General features: G+C 40.5%; 1 protein-coding gene across 2 annotated transcripts in view; it reads right to left on the bottom strand.

Annotated features, from left to right (window-relative positions):
• The window catches only part of Myo1d (myosin ID), a 295829-nt gene that overhangs the window by 202490 nt on the left and 69424 nt on the right, over nt 1–23915 (bottom strand). For both annotated transcript variants that reach the window (XM_052197479.1, XM_052197478.1), the window contains exons 2-6: nt 10038–10246; nt 6311–6404; nt 5008–5173; nt 3523–3576; nt 1185–1280 (exon numbers count right to left, since the gene is read on the bottom strand). In XM_052197479.1, coding sequence (XP_052053439.1) covers nt 1185–1280; nt 3523–3576; nt 5008–5173; nt 6311–6404; nt 10038–10246 — 619 coding nt within the window. The remainder of the gene's footprint in view (nt 1–1184; nt 1281–3522; nt 3577–5007; nt 5174–6310; nt 6405–10037; nt 10247–23915) is intronic.

Below are 23915 nucleotides of genomic sequence, written 5' to 3'. Positions count from 1 at the left end.
TAAGTGCCAAGGAATAGAAAATTAATTATTTCTATGAACAGAATAAAAATATTGCTATGCCAGTAATGAGGGTATACCTAGCATAAGTGAAATAATAATTTAAATAAAAAATACTCCACACATACATTCCTGTCAGAGATCTTTTTATTCTTCACCCAACTAAAGTCACCAGTGCTTTCTCTTGTGTGAGCAGGTCTGGCTGTGTGGCCCAGGTGAGGTCATCATCTTTGTGTCTCGCCCTCTTTGGTACTGAGGTCATATGCATGTGCTACCATACCCTGCTGGCAGTGTACTTTTTATTACAGAAAAGTTAAAAATATAGAAATGCAGGGCCCTAATATGCATATCTTACCCTTCTGGAAGTGACTGTGACCCAAACCTCCCACAGCGCTCTCTGCGTTTCTATACTCCCCCTCCAGCGACCACGGCAACACACATTTACTTTTTATACACTCTCCTCAACCAACACATTGTTAAACTGGCTATGAGATGAGTAGAGGAAAATGAATTCAAATAAAGAACAAAATGGGCCTGCAGATGTGCACGAAAGTGATTGCAGACCAGGGAAGGGAAAGTGTGAGTCCTTTTGAAAGATGATACAAAGAAACAACCTAAGGGGCACAAAACTATTTCTAGGATAATCACAATCAATATTTTAAAATCGTGGAAGTCGGGCAGTGGTGGCACATGCCTTTAATCCCAGAACTTAGGAGTCAGAGGCAGGTGAATTGCTGAGTTCAAGGCCAGCCTGGTCTATAGCATGAGACAAGAGAGAAAGAGAGAAAGAGAGAGAAAGAGAGAGAGAGAGAGAGAGAGAGAGAGATTAAAATGATCTCTTTTTTTAAATTTCATTTTGTCATAACATCATGCCTTTGACTGAATCGCACAAACTCTTATGAGGAAAGCTTGCTAGTGTGTTTAGTGAATTTTATGGTTTCAGATAAATGGAGTCAGATCAAGTATTAAGAGATGTTAAGAGAAAACCCTGAGTACAGAGAGGAACTTTTCTGTGCAATGAAGAGAGTACAACCAGTTAGTTAGTCAGGTTTTCAGTCCAGTGGTGAAATAAGTTTTGGACTGAGATTTTTAAAAGCAGAACAGAGGAAACATTCATCTGCATGAGGGCAGCAGAGGGCCTGGGTGAATAGCCCGTGTGCCTCTTGGTTCTCAGAGAAGAAACTCACCTTCAGTTGGGCCCCCACACGGATGTAGTTGTAGGACGAGAGTGATTTCTGCAGGTGTAGAGAGTGCAACATCTGCTCAGAACCTCCCTGGAGCAGCTGAAAAATATTTAATTTAAATTAAATTGCTGAGATGGATAATAATCTTGGTTGTCAGCTTGACTGCATTTGGAATAGACTAAAAGCTGCTGGGTACTCCTGTGAGAGATTATCTTGATCAGGTTATTTGAATTTCGAAAACCCTCCCTAAATGACGGCAGTCTAGATAAAAGAAAGTCTAAGGGAAAAGCCTTGCTTTTTGTTTTTGTATCTTGACAGTCAGCTCAGCTACTCTGTTGCTGCTGGAGCTACTACATTCTTTTGCTGACAAAAGAACTCAGTTTCTTCAAGGTTCCAAGGAAGATCAGCAGCTCCAGGTACTTCCAGGCCTTCAGCACCAGACGGGAACCGAGGTACTCTGCTTCATGGGCCGAGCTGTTCTCAGCCTCTCCAGCAAGAAGACAGTATTGTGTAAGCCAATCTAATGAACACTGTTTTAGTAAATATTCACTCATTTGGCTCTGTCTCTCTAGGGTTCCTACTGGCTAACACAACCGTCAAGGCAGATACTGAGCCCCACCGTCAAATGGTCTGACATAGAAGAAGTGATCCAGTTCTTTACTAGTTTTCTAGACTTCACACGGTTAGGTCCTCCTGTTCATGCTTTGAGGAAATTTTTGGATTTTGTCTTCTTGTTCTCATTTATAGGTAAATAGCTTCTCTATCTAGTAAGACAGGCAGAATGCTATACAGCCATGAGGAATAGCACTTAAAATTCACATTCACGACAAGAACGGTCTAAATGGTTCTTAGAGGTGGGGATGCCAGCATCTGACAGGCAGCATCCCTACCCTGAGGTGCTGGCAGCTTAGCAGTGTCGTCCTGCAGAGTTCAGACAAGTCAACAAGAGGCATCAGCTGACAGTCCCATGGAGTCCCATGTGTTCAACAGCTCTTCCTCAGCTGTCACATCCAGAAAGGACTGTGACTGCCAGCTGGGGCTCTCAGACTGAAGACATTTCTTAGTAACATCACCCAACTGGGAAAGATACTCCTAGAAAGCTGTAACTTCTTGAAATAAACAATTCTTATATTTTATAGAGAAACTGTTTATCTAAAATCTAGCAAATTGTTAACAGAAACAAAAATACAAAGTTGTTACCCTTTTGTTTATAAAGCATACCTTCAAGAGGCCTCGACATAAAGGTTCTGCACTCAACAGTAAGCTCTGGTTTACTTCAAATGTACAGCTAAATGACCTTAAAAATGATTTTTTAAAACCAAACCTACAAGAACTTGAATGGCATTGACTAAAGCAATTAGTTAATCACACAATGTTGTATTCGATTGTATTAATCACCTTCAAAGATAGTTACACAGAAATCAATCTTTTGACCTCAAAGTTTTAAATGTGTGTCTGCATGTGCGTTCCTCGAGTGAGTGCAGGGAGGCCAGCCTTTGGGTTGTGTCTCTCCTCAGGTTCTAGTCACTCTGACTGGAGCCAGCACTCCCGGGGACTGTCACTGCCCACCCAGCATGAGGACTGTACATGGACACCACCAAGCCTGCAACTTTTTAAACACAGGTTCTGGGGACTGAACTCAGGACCTCATGCTTAACAGCAAGCAATTCACCAACTGAAATATCTCCAGCCCTATGGTTTCAATTCTTTTAACTTCCATATGTTACTTAATTAGGTCAGCACCATTTTAAGGATCTTGGTTTATATCACTTTGAGATTTGAAAATCATATCAATATCACACTTGCTCTGTAAGTGCAGATGTGCCAAAGGAGGGTTATATAAGAGTTTGTTTCAAACTCTAAAAACATTCCCTAAAGACCTATTTATTTTTTTCTGAGAGTTGAAAGCATAAAGGATAATTCTCCCTTGGATTTATAAATCCTTGTTTGTTTTTAAAGTAATCATATTGCCTTACACCTATTGAGAGCAATGCAAACCAAATTTATGTTTCCTTCTCTGGAACTCTCAAGCACAAGAAAAGTAACTCAACTCAAAAGAAACTGAAATCAACATTTCTAGATGGTGTCGACAGCTTTCAGTCATTACACTGTTATCTTCACTTTGAGGGGATGGTCAGCCTGGCAGCACTGGTTAGCTGGTCACCTACCAGTTCTCAGTGCTCACACTCACGGTCTCTTAGGGTGTGTAAGCCTGTACTTACGTGGAATTAGTTGTGGAGACAAGGAAATCCAGAGAGGTGTAGAACAGATGAGCGTACACCAGAAAGATTCTCTGCATGACTAGGCAAACAATTCTCTGCATAAGGAACTGACTACTAACCTGATAGAAAGAATGGAAGCTTCGTTCTCCAGGCTGTTGCACAATCACACGAGACTGAGGAAAAAATATTTTTTAAAAATGGTTAATCTGGAATTATGGGTATAAATGAAACAGAAGCAACTTTCTTAAAGAATCTTGTATTCACTGTGCATTAAAAAAACCCGTGGCTAGTAGATGGGGTTTCGCTCAGTGGCAGAACCCTAGCCTAGTAAGCACAAGGCCCTGGGCTTGGTTCTCAGCTCAGGGGGTGAGTGAGGGTGGGAGAAAAAAAAAAAGAACAAAACAAAACAAAAAACTGCGGACAAAGCTTATCAGAGATGAATATTCTCTATGGTTTCCCTGGCGAATTTTGATAATTCTTTATGTTGTTTAAAATGGTAACTTAAAATTCATGAAAAGTAAAGCCATGCTTTTGTTGTTGTTTGTTTTTTAACCTGCAGTCTCAGGACAGTATGTGCAGTGGGTAGGGATCAGAGTGGGGAGGATGGAGAGGAATGCTGGGGAGGAACATTCTCAACATTCCCTTGTCCAGAGTCTGCTGGCATTTCAAAGTGCAATGCCTCATATCCTATAATAAAATCACTCAACATGATCAGGCCCTAGGGACTCTGCTTAGATACCCCAAAAGACTGCTCAACATGTGCTTTCAAAGTATCCTTTTTGATTGACTATGTATACACAGTGGAATCATGAAACATTATGGAAGAAAGATGGGTAATATTTAGTGTTTCCTGTTTCTTTCCAACTGATGCTGAAAAAGCACTCATTTCCTTAGTAGTCTAGCCTTGATATGACACACAAAATAGAAATTGCAGGGCTATAAGATGCTCTGGTGTCACTGGGATGGAAAACCCTTAACTGAGAAACCTCTGAATTCAAGGTAGAAGTGACTATGCAGTATGACTTAACTAGATTGAGAGAATGAATGTGTGTCCTGCTGCAGACAGTAAGCAAACAGAAACTAGAAGGAAAAAGTCAGTTTAGTAAAAGTAAACTGAATGAAAGATGATGACAAAAAAAAAAAAAAAAAAAAGAGTCTAGGTCTGAAAGCTGGCATCACGCTACAGTCCTGTAACCTGAGCTCTTAGAAGCTGAAGCCTGGGGGTGGTGAGGTACAGGCCAGCCTTGGCTACATAAGGGAAGGGAGAGCAGGAGAGTGAGGGTGGTGAGGTATAGGCCAGCCTTGGCTACATAGGGGAAGGAGGGAGGGAGAGAGAAATTTGACTGGTTTGGATTAGATCTTACCCAGAAGTTATCACACATTCTTCTGTCCCATGCACACCCCAAATCTGCCTGACAGTGCCTAACTCGATGTACTACGTGCTCATGTGAGGACACAGGAGGAGAGTATCTTACCATGGAAGGCAGACTGGAAGACAGATAATGGATTAAACAGTACTTTAAAGCAATAAATGCAATTTCATGAATATTATTCTCAGACATTCAGCTCTCACAAGCACCACCCTAGAAATCTAGCACATATACCTTTTCCAGCAAGTAGTTATTAATATGTCCCCCAATGGGGTCTCCCTTGAAGTCAAAGTTGATATCCATGTATTTCCCAAACCTGCTGGAATTGTCATTACGATTGGTTTTGGCATTTCCAAAAGCTTCCAAAACACAGTTTGACTTCAGCAACATATTCTTCACTCTTTAATAAAAAGATATATCAAAGTTATAAAAAGTTCAGAGATGAAGACACTTAGAAAACTGGATGATCTTACCATTATTCTAGCTCTTAGGTCTGTGTTTCTAGTTCACTGACAAGATTCCAATCACACAGTCACACTGGAGAAATAACCTGGCCTCTGACACAACCTGATTCATGGACCATCGTCCCTCCCCCTAATCTTGCAATGGACCCTTCAAACTTCTGCCCATAAATGACTTTACAAAGTCATAATGGATTTACAAAGGCATGTGTGTAGGAACTGCTTGCTTATAAAGGTCCCCATAAGACGACAGAGCCCAATATGCTCGAGAATGACAGTAAATTTACATAAGCCTTATCTGCTATATAAAAATGAAAGTAATTTTGTTCTCAGCTAGCTACTCTCCTGAGATTCAAAAGAAATTATGAAAATTTGATCAAATGTTCAAAAACCTGAAGTGGGAATATGTCACATTTTTTTAGAAGGCCACTTTTGACTGGGTAATCCAGTTATGATGAAAAATGAAAATCTTCACAAGTATCATCAAATCTAAATTCTTTTCCTTTACATCAGCCAGCACCCTGGATTCTGTCTTCAAGCTGCGTGTGACAGACAGATGAGACAGATGAGCTGTGACTCCTCAGTAAACTAAGGTTCATCAACAGAGCTGAAGGAAAGTACCTTCTCCCTCTCAGAAAAGGCTGCACTGCATAAGAAAGCAGGTCATGCTGCTTCATTAGAGACAACTAAGCAGTGTCAGCGGGCTCCAGCTGTGACACTGATGGGAAGCCATGGGCCCATCCCCCAGGGCCCATTCCTCTCAGAGCATAACTTTAAAAAACACAGAGCAAGAACCTGCAGAGGCTTGCACAAGAAAGCCAAGCTGTGCAAATTCCAAGAGCTCTGCTGAGGTTGGAAGCTAGCTAGAACCAGGGCACGTCCAACTATCTCAAAGTGCTTTTAATTTTTAAAAAAAAAACTTGATAAAACTGGAAATTGACATAGTAATAGAAGTAAAAGCAGTGATATAAGAATCAAAGCGATTTACACATCAAAAAAAAAAATGTTTGATGCCGGTCAGTGTGCATACTAGGTGAGGCCATGCCTGGCCTACCCATGTCCCTGAGGTCCCTTACCTTTCTATCTCTGCTCTCTGGCTGGGGTTGGTGATGGCGGCAATATACTGCATGATGTACTTACTGGCCTCTGTTTTACCAGCTCCACTTTCCCCTAGAGGAAGAATCAGGCAGGGGTAAGCTCACAGTCAACAGAGTAATTTAAACCTTAGATGGTTATTCGTTTAAAACTCCATTACTTTCTCTTCCGCTCTCCCCTCCTCCCTCCCTCTCTCCCTTCCTCCTCCCCAATTTCTTATCAAGCTATTTTGTCCTGGGCTGCTTCTAATAGATAGGAACATGTCTTTAAAAATGACAGAAGCAAAATTATACATTTCAAATCAATATTTAGTTAAGTAAAAATATATCAAGGGGTGCTGGAGACATGGCTCAGCGGTTAAGAGCACACTGACTGCTCTTCCAGAGGTTCTGAGTTCAATTCCCAGCAACCACATGGTGGCTCACAACCATCTGTAATTGGATCTGATGCCCTCTTCTGGTGTGTCTGAAGATAGCAACAGGGTACTCATAAATAAATAAATCTTTAAAAGTATTTATTTAAAAAATATATCAAAGATTAAATTGTGGTAAGCTAGTTCCTTATACTATACAACAAAGTATAGCAAAAACTGCTATATACCTAAGTATAGCAGAAAAAAAACCTAACGTGGCGATCCAAACAGTAGCTACAGCTACTTCATATAACCTTATTTTCTACAGAAAGAAAACTTTTTTAAAAAAAAGATTTATTTATTTATTTCATGTATGTGAGTACACTGCAGCTCTCTTCAGACATACCAGAAGTAGACAGGGATCATTACAGATGGGTGTGAGCCACCATGTGATTGCTGGGAATTGAACTTAGGGTCTTTGGAAGAGTAGTCAGTGCTCTTAACCACTGAGGCATCCCTCCAGTTCAGAAAAGTTTTCTTAAAATGTATTGGTAATAAAGTAATTAGTTACAAAAAGCAGAATCAGGTCTCACAGGCCCAGCTACTCAGAAAGCTGAGGAAGAGAGAGAGTATGACAATGAGGATTTCTGAAACCAGTTAGATCTAGCCTCTTAGTCAAAAAAGGAAAGAAGGAGAAGAAACAAGAGTCTTAAACCAAATTACAGCAATTTTAGTGAAAAAAGAAAACACCAAGCTTGAGACCCACGGCACCACAGGAAAGTATGTACCGGGTACCAGTGGTGGAACCAGCGGTGGTAGTGGAGGGATCAATTTAGAAGTCTCTTCTATGAGGTTAAACACCAAACTTCATTCACTGAGCTTTCTCCCAAGGGAATATTTTAAAAGTAGTTTAACCAAACAGTATAAATCTCCCAAGGCTTTAAAACTATTTTTAAATAAATTATGTTATGGCTAAAATTGGGCAAATAGATTAATAAAGAATTAGATTAAAAATAATTGCACAGTGGAATTGCTAAAGAGAATGTGCTAGTTTCATGGAAACCTTAAGGAAGAATATACATTGCTGAATGGAAAAACTAACTTTGTAATGGCAGATATATGCTTGTAATTATGTACTTTTGTTTATGCATGTGTGACTATGTTACTTACAGAGCAAAACATATACGAAAGGGCACACACTAACAATCTGCTACTTCTGGAATGTTGGGGGACACCATTCCCCCCCCATCAGAGGATCCTCCCCTACAAACAAACACACTCCTGCCCTTGCTCATGGTTGCTTTCCGTGACCTGACACTAAGACACACTACTGAAGATACTATATACTCTGTACTGGACATGTAGAAACCACGCCGGAACAGATTGGGAAGCTTTCTTTCTGCTTGCTTTCATTTTAACCTGAAGGTGCTTTGTAGAATGGTGTTCATTTTTACTTAGCTATGAACTCTGTAAACTACAATAACGCATGAATGTTAGGGGGATAGCCAATTACTATCTGACTGAATTTAAGGCCCACTCCACAGGTGGAAATTTATGCCTAGTACTGTGAACTTAGCTAAGAACCTATGGCTGGGGAGGTCATGGCCCTAGGGGAAAATCGACTATTATACTTTTATAAATGGACTGTCTTCTAGATACTCATCTTTATACCCACAGGCTAATGCATCTCTCAGTTCCCATCAGAGAAACTTCTTTTTGCAGTGATGGTGGTGAATGCAGAGACTCACAACTGGTCTAAGTGCACAGAACAAGGGTCTGTGCAGGGCTTAACCATAAATGAGGTAAGGTATCTATATCACAAAGCTCAAGGAGCCTTATGAAAGAAGGGGTAGAAAGATTTTAAGAGCCAGAAGTTGGGAAGGAATGCAGTGAAACAGGGACTTCAAATCATGACCGGACTTTGTACTCATAACCCACACTAAATCATTATGGTTGCCTTTATGAGACCATGAGAGTTCATGAGAGTCTGTGTTCTAGCACGGATGGGGAGAGGCTCACAAGGCCCACCCGGGCTGAGGAGCTATTGACAGTCAATGGCCACTTGGGGGAAAGAGCATCAGTTATTTTTAGGGGTGTGGATCCTGGTAAGTTGACCATGCTCCAGTGGATAGTTCATCACCCATGTATATAAAGTCAGCAACAATTAGATCCAGGTGCGTTGTAAACAAAGAAGGAAAAACTAAGTTAAACTGGTAGTGGTGGGAAGAGGTGGAAGGGAGGGAATTAGGGGTGATAATGATAAAATACATTGATAAATAATGATAAAAAGTACATTGTCTACATAAAATTCTCAAAAAATAAAAATATATGTAAATAACAAGTAAAGAAATTTTTTATTTTTGTTCATAAAATTTGTGTAACTGGTCAACTTTTTAAATGTTTTCAACTGTTTTAGTCATTTAGAAAAACAAAACAAAACAGTATATTCTTAGGCTATAATTCTCTAATTTCAACACTAAGCTATTTAATCTTTTGACCCTTAACATTCTTATCTGTAAAGTAGAAAAATAACTATGCTACATACCACTTAAAGTTGTTTTGATAACCAAAATAAAATAATGATCATAAAAATATTTTGAAAAGCGCAAAGCCACTAAAGTAAATGGGAGGTATTATTAGCATCAGCAGAGATTCCCACAGTTTGAGAGGCCATCCTGGGACAGGGAAAAGATACTTTCCTTGTCCTCATTTTACTAGGCAAGATGCTGCAAAGGGCTCAGCGCCATGTCAGTGGCTAGGCTCCCTTCCTGTGCATGTGGGCTGCAGCTCCCCTCCCCCTCTTCTCCCTGGGTTTCAGAGCTTCGGTCCCAAGCTCAGGAAGCCCATTTCTACCTGTGTGTGTACCACACCACAGCACAGCCTTCAGACACCTGTCTGACTTTGAGGCTTGTGAGTGCATCATTTACTTTGTTTCATTCTGTTAACACCTGAGCTATTTTTGTTATGTTTTATTTGACATAAGCTTTTTTGGTGCTTCAGATAGGAGGAATGGAATCATAGTCCACGCTGGCCCAGTCTACAAGCAACAAAAGGCATGCAGGTATAATGTGTACTCTTTTTATCTGATGAGGATTTGCTAGGCTGTGTGGGCTGGTTTTGAACTCTTGAGAGTTCAAGCAATCCTCCTGCCTCAGCCTTCAAAGCAAAGACTAAAGGATGATCCAACATAGTAGAAATAATTTGGTAATTAGTGTCCATTACTTTTCTGGGCCCTATAATTTTTTTTAGGTTTTTAAGCTTAAAAAATAATAAAGATCTCATCGATTGTGTGAATTCTTGAGTACAAAAAAAGTTAAATACCTTTCAACTTTGGAACCAGGGCCCCCTCCAAATACCTGATATCATAATACAGGTGTCTTTTGATCGCCTCTTCATAGCCTTGTAAGCAGCGTCAGCAATAGCAAAGAGATGAGGAGGTCTCTCATATAGCTCACGGCCTTTATACTGTTCCACTGTGTCCCTCCCATAGATGTTCAGCACCTTGTATGGGTTCACAGAAACAACCACTTCTCCAATGAATGTGTAGATTCGTCCTTTCTCAAATCTGCACAGAAGCAAGAACAAAAGGTAGCTGTGGTTACATATATGTGTGGATTATTTCCTCTTAGTTTATTAGCAAATATGCCCAAATGTTCCAGGAACTATTTCTGAACTATTTATCAGCTCTAAATTTACTTTTAAAGACCATGTTACAGTTTAGGGTGGTGACTTGTATCTATAATACCATCTCTTAAGAGGATGAGGCAGGAGGATTGCTGTAAGTCAAAGCAGTTGAGTTTCAGGCCAGCTTGAACTACAGAGTGAGACTCTGTCTTAAACATAAACACAAATACAATACAAGCAAAAGTGTAGACTATGTTTGGGTCAGTCATAGTAGCTTATTCTTATCTTCAGCTCCTGCAAGGCTGAGGCAGGAGGATTGCTGTGAGTTGGAGGCCAGTCTAGGAGATATAATGATGCTCATATAAAACAGCTAATAGCAAAGACCTTATCTGATGTTCTGCCCTTCAGATGCCACTAGTTAAAAAGATCAGTAGGGCTTAAAAGCTAGGTAAGAAGAGGAACTTAACACTTTGAAGGCTGTGAATTTCCCCTTCCCAAATACAGAGAGGGTCAATCAAGAGAGAAACACAGCTCTAGGAGAAAAAGAAATGGAAGTTAAATCAGGTCTTGAAATTTACTTTACTGGATTTTCAATTTAAAAAGGCCTGTTCCCATTTATTTCTCCTCCCTAAATTGTCAGTAAGGAAATATACACAGTAAACTCCACAACAGAAAACTATATAGGAGACACTTCTGATATAAATCACACTGGCTTTTGTAGTGACTGCTTAGAATCCCGTGGTGTAGACACAGCATGATTTATTCAGTGATCTTCCTTCCCTCCTTGGACTAGAGCAACACTGCAGAAAGCCCTGGACACATAGCTTACAAACCAGTGGGAAGGACTCTCAGGAATGGGACAACTGACTGAAAGTGTCTATTTAAGGTATATAATACGATCCCATTTTTGTACGGGATCATATTTACGTGTGTGTCTATCTCTATATACATTTGATAAATGCATAGATGTACACATGGCAAGATATTATAGAAAACACGGTATATTTATCCTTTTATACATAGGTGGGGCAGCATGAACAGGGGAACGAGGGGCTGGCCAGAGGATGCCATAGAAACAAAGTAAAAACTGCAAAAGCTCCAAGACTGAAATTATAAATAGGGATGATAAATCAGTACAAAAATTAATATAAAAGCACAGAAAACCCACACATACTATTTACACAGTAACCCATACCTATAAACATACACAAACCAGAGCTTAACTGTTTCTCTTAAGTGATTGTTACCAATACACTCCATGAGCGGAGAGGCATAGGCAAATACAGCATTTTTCAGCATCCATTGAACATTGGTTCTATGAGCCCTCACAAATAACAAAATCCTTGGATGTTTAAGTACCTTACGTAAAATGTCCTAGATTTGTGTAATGCCTTCATACATATTTCTCCATATTTTAAATAATCTCTAGGCTATAACAACTCTTCATGTAATTTATGTGCTATCTAAATAGCTGTTACATTTTTAATCTGCAGTTGTCTGGATGTGAGGATACAACATCTGTGGGGGTGGAGGGAAGATCGTATCTCAATTCCAAGAGTTGAGAGGAGAGTGCTCACACAGACAAAATGCTGGTTCACAGCTAGTTTGTCTATTTATAACCAATGGACAAGGAGAAATAACTGAGTGTTTGGGACTGACAGGCAACATTTTTAAACCTCCCTTAAGATGGAAAGCTGTCACCTATAATTAAGACTGGAAACAAACAAATATAGTCATTGTGAACAATAAATTAGAATAAAGATTTTTATCAAGAAATTAACATGTAGCCGGGGCGGTGGTGGCACACACCTTTAATCCCACCACTTGGGAGGCAGAGGCAGGCAAATTTCTGAGTTCAAGGCCAGCCTGGTCTACAGAGTGAGTTCCAGGACAGCTAGGGCAACACAGAGAAAGCCTGTCTTGAAAAAACCAAGAAAAAAAGAAAGAAAAGAAAAGAAAAGAGAAGAGAAGAGAAGAGAAGAGAAGAGAAGAGAAGAGAAGAGAAGAGAAGAGAAGAGAAGAGAAGAGAAGAGAAGAGAAGAGAAGAGAAGAGAAGAGAAGAGAAGAGAAGAGAAGAGAAGAGAAGAGAAGAGAAGAGAAGAGAAGAGAAGAAAAGAAAAGAAAAGAAAAGAAAAGAAAAGAAAAGAAAAGAAAAGAAAAGAAAAGAAGTTAACATGTATTTAAATAAGAGTTATCAACCAGTGAGGTTTCCTGCCTGCTTTCTTATTGTGGTATCCCCACTGACAGTCAAAACACTACCTTTGGGGTCCTTCTCTTCTGGGCCTGAGTGCTCACATTACTAACAGCAGTGAGACCTTGTAAAAGTGATTTAACCTTCTTGTGTTTCAGCCTCTCCAGCTGTACAATGGTAATAATTATATCCCTCTATCCCTCTGGCACTAAAGTGTTTTCCCCCTTTTCAAAAATGGCAATTAATTTTATTGTTCTATTATGTTATCCTTGAAAGTGATGGTTATTTGCTTGTTTTGAGACAGGGTTTCTGGCAGCCCAGGTTGGCCTTGAAGTATGTAGCCAAGGTTGATCTTCAATCCCTGATATTCCTACCTCTATGTAAAGAGTGCAGGGATTGCAGGTGGACGTTGATTCTTAACCAAATGTTATTATTTTTATTAACACTACCCCTACTCAATAGCCCTGATAGCCTCAAGAATAGACTAAATGATCAATATGTCATTCATTGTCATAGCTATCAATCAACTGCAAGCCACCAACAAGATATCTATCTATACAGTTTACATTTAGGGACCCAGAAATGTGAAGCTGGAGAGACGGTTCAGTGGTTATGATTGTGTTCAGCTCCTGCAAAGGACCAGAGTTTGGGTTCCAGCACCACAGGAGTTGTGACTCACAACTGACTATAATCCTCAGTCTATGTGCTCCAATACTCTCCTTTGGACCCCCAAAAGCAACTGCACAAAACCTCCCCTCAAGAATATACATATTAAAAAATCCACAAAGAAATGAGATGTAAGATTCACTACTCAAGTCTGATTGGCTCTGCAGATATGCAGCACAGGTTCAGCAGGCATCAGCAATGAACCGAGGTCAGAGTCGTTTATTTTTCAAAACATCCCAAACAGGAAAAAAAATATAAAAAACCAAGCAACAGAGTGTTAGGGGGAAAAGTTGCCTCATGAGCTCAATACTCTGACTTAGAGGCATCATAATGCACTTTCTTGCTGGATAGTTCTTACAGCCACGATGGGATCATTTCTGAAGTTCTGGTATTAGTTCAAGTACATTTTTTGTTTAACTACATTTCTAAGCATCATTTTTTTTTTCAAAATATAATCAAAATACACACACAGTAGCAGGGTGAGCACGGTGTAGTGGCTTACGTCAACAATCTTCACTCCTGGGAGGCAGAGGCAGGACCACATGGTGAGACCTTGTTTCAAGAAGGTAGACAATGCATAAGCCATTTGTTTACAAGCCACATTATTTATGAATCATAACAGTGGTGCATCTGTTGACTTGAAGGGCATTTCAGAGGCTCAACAAAATATAACATTAAATAAAATGCCTCAGCAATTTGCAAAACGGATAGAAAATTGTTTTTGAAATTCTAAACTGGTTATCAAATGACTTTGAATTTGGTTAGGTCTCAAAACTACCACTAGATGGTGCCACTATACACTGTAATATCATGTGCAATTTTAGAGGTAGAGGGGAACAGAAAAGCAATGCAGTCGGTCTTTTCAGGGTTTCCTTTGGGGAGGATCTACAGTAATTACACTAGAAGATGAGCAAGAGACACCCTGTTCCAAAGGAACAACGAAAACATTTTTCTATGATCTTTGTGTGTCAACCTGTTATGACAAACTGTCTACTTTGTGTACTACAAAGGGTCTAACCCTAGATATCAAAATGGGAAAAGAATAAGAAAATACCGTAAATAAATTGTAACATCAGAGAATACGGGGAAAGACAATACAACCATGTGCTATCGTAGCAAATATTACACAAAAACCTCCTTCCAATGAGGAATCCTAAAATAATAGACAAACTGTCTCAGCCACACAGGGTCTGGCTCCTTCACCTGACTCTAACAACCAAACCACTTCTGTCCATGAGCCCCTCTCCTATCACTTCTCTAGGTCTTTGTTTTCATAGTTTTGTCGCTGTTTCCCTTCATTCTGGTCCCTTCTCACCCTACACTGGGAGAATTTCCCCTTGTTCTTCCAAAGTCTAAGAACCAGTTTCTCATATACATACTTAGATATGTATGCATCTTTAAATTAAATTAATGTTAGCTGGACATGGCACCCTCTTGTAATCCTAGGTCTTGGGAATCGGAGACAGGAGGATCAGCAGTTCCTAGTGAGTTTGAGTTTGAGGACCATCTGGGTTGCATGAAACTGTATCTAAAAAACCAAAAGCAATCAACCAAAAATAGCTTAACTGTCATAGTCTCTAAAAGGTAAAATATTTATTGAAACAACTAGATATTTTCATTGGCTTCTAAACGAAACAAAAGTACTAAATGTAGCAATAGAAAAGATATTAAAGACAAACGGACAATGCCCATGGACTCCAAGACACATGGGTACTCTAGTTCAACTGGCTCATGTCATTTGTATATAGGACCATCGGTAGCAGTCAGTCAAGATGCAACAGCTTCTTCAGACCAGTATCAGCAGACCACGTGCACAGGAGTGTGCGTGCGTGCGTGCGTGCATGTATGCATGCGTGCGTGCAGAGAAGGAAGGCGGCTGACCTGAGCAGAGCAGGAAGCCAGGCACTGTTTTCGCGGAGCAGATGCTGTTGCATGCTAGTGTCCGCAAGTCTGGTGGAGTAAGCGTAAATGTGATGTGTCTGGACACAGGAAAGAGCAACAAGGTGTGCAGTTAAAGAGAGCAATAAGGTGCTCAACGAAGGGTGGGCGATAGAAATTAAGGATGGAGAAATCCTAAATTTTTTTTAAGGGAAACAATAGAATATGAAAACTTACCAAATATAAGAGATAAAATTTTACTTAATTTTAAACTGAGTATAAGACAAAAATGAAGTCATTTCCGATCAGATCCTCCCAACTCCCTTGCTTCTTTCTTGACTCTTCACAGACTTACTCTACAGCTCAAGCTAGCCTAGAACGCACTAGTAACCCAGGCAGGCCTCAGTCTCCTGCCATAGTTTCCTTAGAGCTGGCTTTACAAAGTGAGCCACCACAATGGCTTCAGAGTGGATTTCACATGTACTCTTGTGGCGTCTAAGTCAGATTCACTCACTAACAATTCACTGGTGCTCTTGCTTGACTTCATCTAGTCCATGGAATCATTTATAATCAGAAGGAAAAGTCTCTGAGAGTGTGTATTTAATAAAAATCTTTATTCATGGTCACTGTTCATTTGTGTGGCTGTAACATCCTTATTTCGCAGGGGACTGTCCCATCCATCTGCGGTGAGGCATACCCTTTTTCTCCATTCCTACGCCCTCTGCCAGCTCCAGTCTGGGTCCACTCTGGTACTTCAGTGCACTGTCCAACTTCCTGCAGAGAGTTCCCCATGGACTCTAACTCACTGAGAGAGCTCCAACATCACAGTTCCTCTCTCAGCAGCGTTTGACAGAGTCCCACTGCCTTAACACCATCTTTTCTTCTGTGAAGCCACATTTGCTGGGTTTTCTTCTTATTCCTCTGGATTTCTTTTTCAGGTTCCTTTGTGGCCTTTTCTTTTTCTGTTTATCCCTAAACATTCAAGTTCTTTGGGATTGAGTTAGGACCAACCTCAAACACCAACCAAGGAACTCCTCTCTAAGGATGACAATAGAATACCTTGGTTCTCTGAAATCATCAATGAGAACAGACAAAACCACAAGAGAAAATATTATCTATTATGAAATAAAGCCACAACTCTGAGCCACTGCTTAGAAAGATTGTGGGTACTAGAAGTGGTGACATAGACCTGTGATTCTAGAACTCGAGGGTGGGGGTGGGGGGCCAAGGCAGACCAGCCAGGGTTAGATAGTAAGACTGTGGTCCATTCCCCACCCCCACCTCCCCACCCCTGGAAAAAAGAAGATGCTAATAGAGACCTGTCTCTGCTGTCTCAGCACTGGAGAACATGCTCCAAAAGTAGGCAATAGTTCCTAAATAGCTAAACAAAAAAATCTCTTGCTAAGAATGGCAGAGTCACAGTATGAAGATGCCTTCAGAACAAAATTAGCCCCATATAATTATATACTTCTGAGCAGCTGAAAGGAGGGAATCAATGAATATAAGAATAAAAAATGTTTTTACTTGAACGGTATAAATAAAAGAGAATAAAATGGGTAAAAATTTTGTGCAGATATTTTTCTATAGAAATAAAATAGATATGTAGCTTTTTAAAAGACAAAGGGAATGAGAACAGGTAATAAGAGATGAAATGGCTCAAATATATATATATGAAATTACCAAATCAAGAAAAAAATCTTTATAAAAATAAATAAAAGGGAGAATGAATACCAGGCAAATAGACAAGGATAATGGAAAAAAAGGTTTTAGGTAAAGTAAGTGAGATGGAAAGATAAAAATAAAGTATGATAAAGAAAACTTAGAACTTGAATAATGACTGCCAATCACTTGTTGATGCTCCAGACAGCTTAACCACCTGGTAATAGTAATGTTTGAAAAGAGTAAATATGAAACAACAATAAAAATCAGTAACTGCAGACGCTGGTGTCTAATGCACACAAAACACATGAATTACAAACTCTAGCAACAAGGGAGCCTTCCAGCGACCACATCTCCCACTTCTGGCTGCCTCTGACTCTGATGACTGCTGGTGTCTAGCACCTTGGTTAAGCTGGCTAAGCACAACTGAGGTATGATCAGTAAGCCTCTGCTCATCTCCAGGCATTTGCTGCAGAGCTGGCATCTACTCAGTGTCCCTTCCCCACCAGTGGATGTGGATGCAGTGACTTGCAATCTATTTTTTTGTGCCACCTCTACCCACTGCCTGGGGGTGAAGTCTGCCTCTGGACATTGGTGGCATCATTTAGAGCCGGACTGTTGTTATTAGATTCTCCCCCCCCTTTTTCATATGTGAGCAATAAACTGCATTTGAAAATGAAAAAAAAATCCCCAATACCTGGTAGAAAAATAGATAGCAGTTTGGGAAAACCAAAAAGCACAAGACATTAGTGTGGGGAATCGAACTGCTTGAACTGCATTCCCCAAACAGCATATTAGGAAGTCCTAACCATCTTGTGATGCAACCTTATTTGGAAACAGGGCTTCTGCAGATGTAATCAAGATGAGCTCATTAGGATGCACTATTACACAAACCTTTAAAGAAGGGGAAATGTCACATGTGTACTCATACAGCCATGTGAGGCAGCACAGGGCAAGGAAACAAATATCATCCACCCTCTAGAGCGCTGTCAGAGAGAGCTTTGTTCTGCTCAAACCTTGATTTTTGAACTTGTCTTGGGACCATGGACAATAAATTCCACAGCAGCCCTAGAAATACAGTTTTGTCAAAATGAATTCTATGAAAATGTATCTTTAAGATTTCTTAGAAATCCAGTCAGTAAGACATATACCTCCTCTCCTATTGTGGATGGTGTAACAAGAACTTGAAGTCCTGGGTGGGTGTGGCCAATCCCTTCCACAGGTGTGGTTGTGACTACTCTCACTCTTGATCTACTCTCCACATTCCAAAAGATCTTTACCAATCCAACATCCAATAGAGGGCTAATATCCAATATATACAAAGATCTCAAAAAATTAGACTCCAGAGAACCAAATAACCCTATTAAAAAAAATGAGGTACAGAGCTAAACAAAGAATTCTCAACTAAGGAATACCGGATGGCTGAGAAACACCTAAAGAAATGTTCAACATCCTTAATCATCAGGGAAATGCAAATTGAAACAACCCTGAGATTCCACCTAACACCAGTTAGAATTCCCAAGATCAAAAACTCAGGGGACAGCAAATGCTGGAGAGGATGTGGAGAAAGAAGAACACTCCTCCACTGTTGGTGGGATTGCAAGCTGGTAAAACCACTCTGGAAATCAGTTTGGTGGTTCTTCAGCAAATTGGGCATGATACTACCAGAGGACCCTGCTATACCTATATCACTCCTGGGCATATACCCAGAGGATTATTCAGCATTGTAATAAGGACACATGCTCCACTGTGTTCATAGCAACCTTATTTATAATAGCCAGAAGCTGGAAAGAGCCCAGATGTCCCTCAATGGAGGAATGGATACAGAAAATGTGGTACATTTATACCATGGAGTACTACTCAACTATTAAAAACAATGAATTCATGAAATTCTTAGGCAAATGGATGGAGCTAGAAAATATCTTGAGTGAGGTAACCCAATCACAAAAGAACACACACAGATGGTATGTGCTCGCTGATAAATGGATATTAGCCCAAAAGCTCGGAATACCCAAGATAAAATTCACAGACTACAAGAAGCTCAAGAAGAAAGAAGACCAAAGTGTGGATACTTTGATCTTTATTGGAAAGTGGATCAAAATACCCATGGCTCACAGCCAACCAGTAGATTGAGCATAGGGTCCCCAATGGAGCAGCGAGAGAAAGGACCCAAGGAGCTGAAGGGGTTTGCAGCCCTGCAGGAGGAACAATAATACGTACCAACAACTAGTACCCCCAGAGCTCCCAGGGACTAAACCACCAATCAAAGAATGCACATGGAGGGACCATGGCTCCAGTTACATATGTAGCAGAAGATGACCATTTCAGACATTAATGAGGAGAGACCATTGGTACTATGAAGGCTGGACTCCCCAGAATAGGGGAATGCAAGTGGGGAAATTGGGAGAGGGGAGGTGAGCAGGGGGAGGGGTAATGTAGAAAGGGGATACCATTTGAAATGTAAATAAAGCAAATATCTAATAAATGAAAGAAAGAAGGAGGGAAGAAAGAAGGAAGGAAGAAAGGAAGAAGAGAATTGTATTTATATTTTTAAAAAGACTTGTATCTTTTAAAGCACTGGGATTTTTAAATATTTGGGGGTTTTAAAGTTGAATTACATTTGGATTATGAAATAAACATGAGACACAGAAAAAAAAGCAGGTCTGAAATGAAATTGAAGGAACCTTGTACTAAGGTGTAAAAGGAGGAGAGGAGAGGAAGTAATGGTAACTCTACTCAGGATACCAAGAAGGAATAACAGATGTAGGCATGCAAATACTATCTTTACCTAGTAAGATCCAAGGCTTCATGGAAATGAGCTGAAGTCTTCATAGACTAAAGAACCACACGACGAATCCAGAGCATCTTGTAGAGCCACAGAGAGAGGTGCTCAAAGAACAACAGCTTTACTGCCCCTCCCGGGACCCCCTGAGAAACTGCCATCAAAGAAATGACGCCAGTGCAGAGTTTATTCACCGCACACAGTGAATACCAGGCTGATGACTAAGACATGAACGAGACAGGAGGGGCTTCTCCTTACAGGACAATGCCAAGGCACACACGCAGAGGGTACAATGTTAGATCAGTGGATGCAGAAACCAGCAGTTACAATATGACAAGAGACAGGGTATTCACAGAACCTTAGAGGAACTCCCTTCAAATTTTTTTTTTCTTTTAGTTTTTTGAGACAGGATTTCTCTGTGTAGCCCTGGCTGTCCTGAAACTCACTCTGTAGACCAGGCTGGCCTCGAACTCAGAAATCCACCTGCCTCTGCCTCCCAAGTGCTGGATTAAAGGCATGTGCCACTACTGCCCGGCTCAAATTAATTCTTAATTACAAAGGGAAAGATGACAACTTTATAGCAGAGGAAGTTTATGAACACTTAACACAAGTCATTAAGATTTAGAATCACCAATACTAGAAAAACTGTTATGAGCTTGTGATGGTTAACTTCATTATAAACTTGGACTTGGCCATGGGGTGCCCAAAGGCTTAACTAAAATGGCATTTTGGATGTGTGTATATGGGCACTTCCAGATGAAATTAACCTTCTAATTAGTGATTGGCTTAAGCATTTTCCTTCCCTGGCCTGTTGAAGATCTGAAGAGAATAAGACACTGCTCAAAACAACAATAAAACCATTTTTTTCTCTTGTCTGTCTCTGAGCTGGAACACCACATTTCTGCCTTTGTGTTTAGACTGGACCTGATACCATCTGCTCTCTTTTACATATGATTGGTTCTCATGAGAGAACCTAGGTTAATTCATATTTGAGAAACAAGAGCAATTCTGGAGGAAGTTTTAAAATCTGAGAGTTTTCTGAGCTACTGTGAAGTTTCTAGAACAGGTCCTGTAATCTGACTGAAGGCTCTGCTACAGATGGTAAAGATAGAGTTCATAGACTACAGGGATGACAAGCTACCCAAAGCAAGACCATTGCATACTCTTTGTCAGCCATTTATAAGAAGCAAGCAGCTGGGCTCGTACCTGTGTGTGCACAGCATTCCTGAACAGTTTCAGAAATCCAGAAAATGTGCCATACGTTGCTGGGCAAGGGAGCGAGAGAAGAGTGAGCTCAGGGATCCCGGTTGGACTGCAGAGCTGTGCACATGGCCTGAAGGAGCTGGCCGAGCAGCCCCAAGGCTGAGGACCCAGAGGCAAGCAGGCCTCTGTGCTCAGATACAGGGAAGAAGGCACAGCAGTGAGTGCAGCAGCCCCTCAGAACCTGAACCTCATCCAGTGATGAAGGCTGACACTAGAGGAGATTACCAAAAATGACTGCAGAGGGCCCGTGTGAGAAAACAGCAGGGTTGGGCGGCATTCCAAAGGGTAGGGACTTAAGGAAATGGGATAAGTCAATGCACCGCACACCCCCAGTTTGAATCAGAGGAACGGGAAATTGCTTTAAGGACGTTACTGGAATGACTGATAAAATATGAACATCAGCTGAGAGTTAGACACTGATTTACGACAAAATTACATTTCCTGATTTCCATCACTGCACAATGGTGAAGAGAAGTTTCTTGTTTTTAGGAAACATACCTCGAATTATTCAGTGGATCATGATCTCTCCAATATACTCTTCAATAATAAAAAATAATAATTATGTACATACATAAAAATATAAAAAGAGAAGCTTAGACACTGAGAAAAATACAAAAAACCTGATGAAGGATTAAAGGTATTTGTTTTTTTACTATGTTTTCCATAAATCTGAAATTAAAGAATAAAAATTAAAAATTCTAAATTCTAAGCTTCTTTGTTTTGCAAATCGGAATATCTATAGTTGTGACAAAGCGATACAAATTAGTTAAAGACTGAAAGGATAGAAAAGATAGACAGGGGAAAGTATTTCTCTCACATATTCCTACAGCTTTCCTTATTAGAGGTAATTGTGCTGCAGTGTTCCCGTGAGCTTCTCTGCAGTCGTTTATGCACACACAACCTTATGTGGGTCTTAAAACATTATCAGTTTGTGTGTAAATGTATAATTTGTGTGGGTGAACACATGCCACAGCAACATGTCACCAGTTCTTTCCTGCTACTTGGTTCTGGGGATTAACCTCAGGTGTCAGGCTGGAACTGCAGGATCCAAATACTTTTATCTGTTGAGCTAGCTCACAACCTGGTAATGCTTTTGTTTTTTTGTTTTGTTTTGATTTGTTTTTTTTAAACATAAACACTTTTTTCCTAATTAAAACATTTATCTTGGCAAAAGTCTCTCATATAAGCAGATAGATAAAAGTCTCATTTTTAAAGGACTGAGCAGATTTGAGTTCATCCCTTGGACATTCACATTGTTAACCAACACTTGTTACTGTGGACAAAGCAAGTATAAATCTGTGGTGTTTATTTAACTGTGGGTATATGCTTGTGTACCTGTAGAACATACTTCTACAATGAAAAATGCTGGCGTAAGTGCTACTTGCAGGAGCTGAAAGACGGCTTGCTGTTCTTGCAAAGGACATGGGTTTAATTCTCAGCACTTACATGTGGCTCACAACTGTTTGTATCTCCAGTTCCAGATGATCTGAGGCCTTCTGGTCTCCATGAGCACTAGATATGCACATGGTGCACGAGCGCGCGCACACACACACACACACATACACATACATGCAGGCAGGCAAAAGTTCAAACATATAAAACAAAGTAAATTTAAAATTTTTTAAAAAGCTACATGCAATTTAAACTTATGAATTACTGTCAAATTCTTCTCCAATGAGATAATTGTTTATAATTGTTTTACAATGTGTGAGTTTCTGGTCCTGGGTGTTGGCTTTTTAACCACTGATCCCGGACTATTTTGAAAGGAGAGCCTATACTACACAGTTCTGCTTTCAAAGTATACAAAACTTTGACCCCTTTGTTTGCCTGCTCATACAGAGTTTACTGGTATGACTGGCAACTTGAGGCTCAGTTCACCATCCCACTTCTCAGATGAATACTTCTCCCAAAGTCAAAAACATCTTTTTTTCCTACTTCCTCTGTTGAAGTCACGGATTCACACATTGGAGTCACTTAGTTGAGCCACTTTGTAGGACTCTGCGCAAGGACTATGTGTTGGAAAGAGAAGGGGTATTCAAGCCACAGCCCTAGGCCTTGAATCCTAATCACTGTGTGCATTCATATATACCTCAATAGTCAGTAAGTGCCCAGTGGCCTGGCACTCAAGGCAGAGCTTGAGTTGGGAGAAACTAAAACCTATGCTCCACTGTCCCACACTTTCTGTAAACTGACAATGGCACACAGTAAGCACAACTGGGTTTAACACTTAGCTATTTTAGAACCTATTCTTTGGTTCCCACTCTCCCTTCCACACATCCTCAATCACATGGTTTCAGAAATTATTTGAGGCAATTAGAGACAGAAAGAATGCCACAGCTTATAGAAGGAAACCTAGCCCAGATTTAAAAGTGGGGTTCAAAGAAATTCCTCATAATCAAGCTGTCCGGCATTGGAGTTATTTGTAATACAGTTGGCTACACAGGCAGTCCCAGGTGCTTCTTGATTCCAATGATCTTAAAATCACTTTGACCTGGATTTATTTATTTTCATCTTCTATTGACACAGAAGCCTGCAGCCGACATGTATAAGAACCCCTGCTAGGTGTACCATGCCTGTATAGCTCATGAGTGTTCCTGGGCCATTGATGGCATAGAAAAGCAGGACTGACAAAGTCCCCTCTGCAGTGTGGCCATGGGTTAGCACTAACTTAGGGTCAAGCCCACTTTGGGCCTCATAATTTTATCTGGACAGTAGGACAATAACAGTACTGTGGTTATCATGTCTCTGGTGTTTCTAACAAATGTAGTGATGACTCATAAGTAAAGAAAAAGCTTATCTTGGCTTTAAACTTGGGAGCTTTCAGCATATGACTGGGTAGCCCTTAGTGCTTCCGGCCCTTGGTAAGCAGCACAGCACGGTGGCAGTGTGCGGCAGAACACAACTCTCATTTCAAGGGTCAGGGAGCAAAAGATGGTAAGAACAGACCTGGGGTTCCATAATCTCAAGGGCAGTAATCCCAGTAGCCTACAGATCACTTGTTGCACCCCAGATCCTAAAGCTTCTACCTCCTTCCGATGGGGGGGGGGCGCCTATAAGGCCTCTGGAGGACATTTCACAACCATGTATTGTATGGCACAACAGTGTGTTACCTGCAATCCCAGCACACAGGAGACTGAAGCAAAAGGATCAAGAGTTTGAGATCAGCCTGGG

This window comes from Apodemus sylvaticus, chromosome 10, assembly GCF_947179515.1.
Source record: "Apodemus sylvaticus chromosome 10, mApoSyl1.1, whole genome shotgun sequence".
NCBI classification, from domain to species: Eukaryota; Metazoa; Chordata; class Mammalia; order Rodentia; family Muridae; genus Apodemus; species Apodemus sylvaticus.
This window is presented reverse-complemented; position numbering and strand designations above follow the sequence as displayed.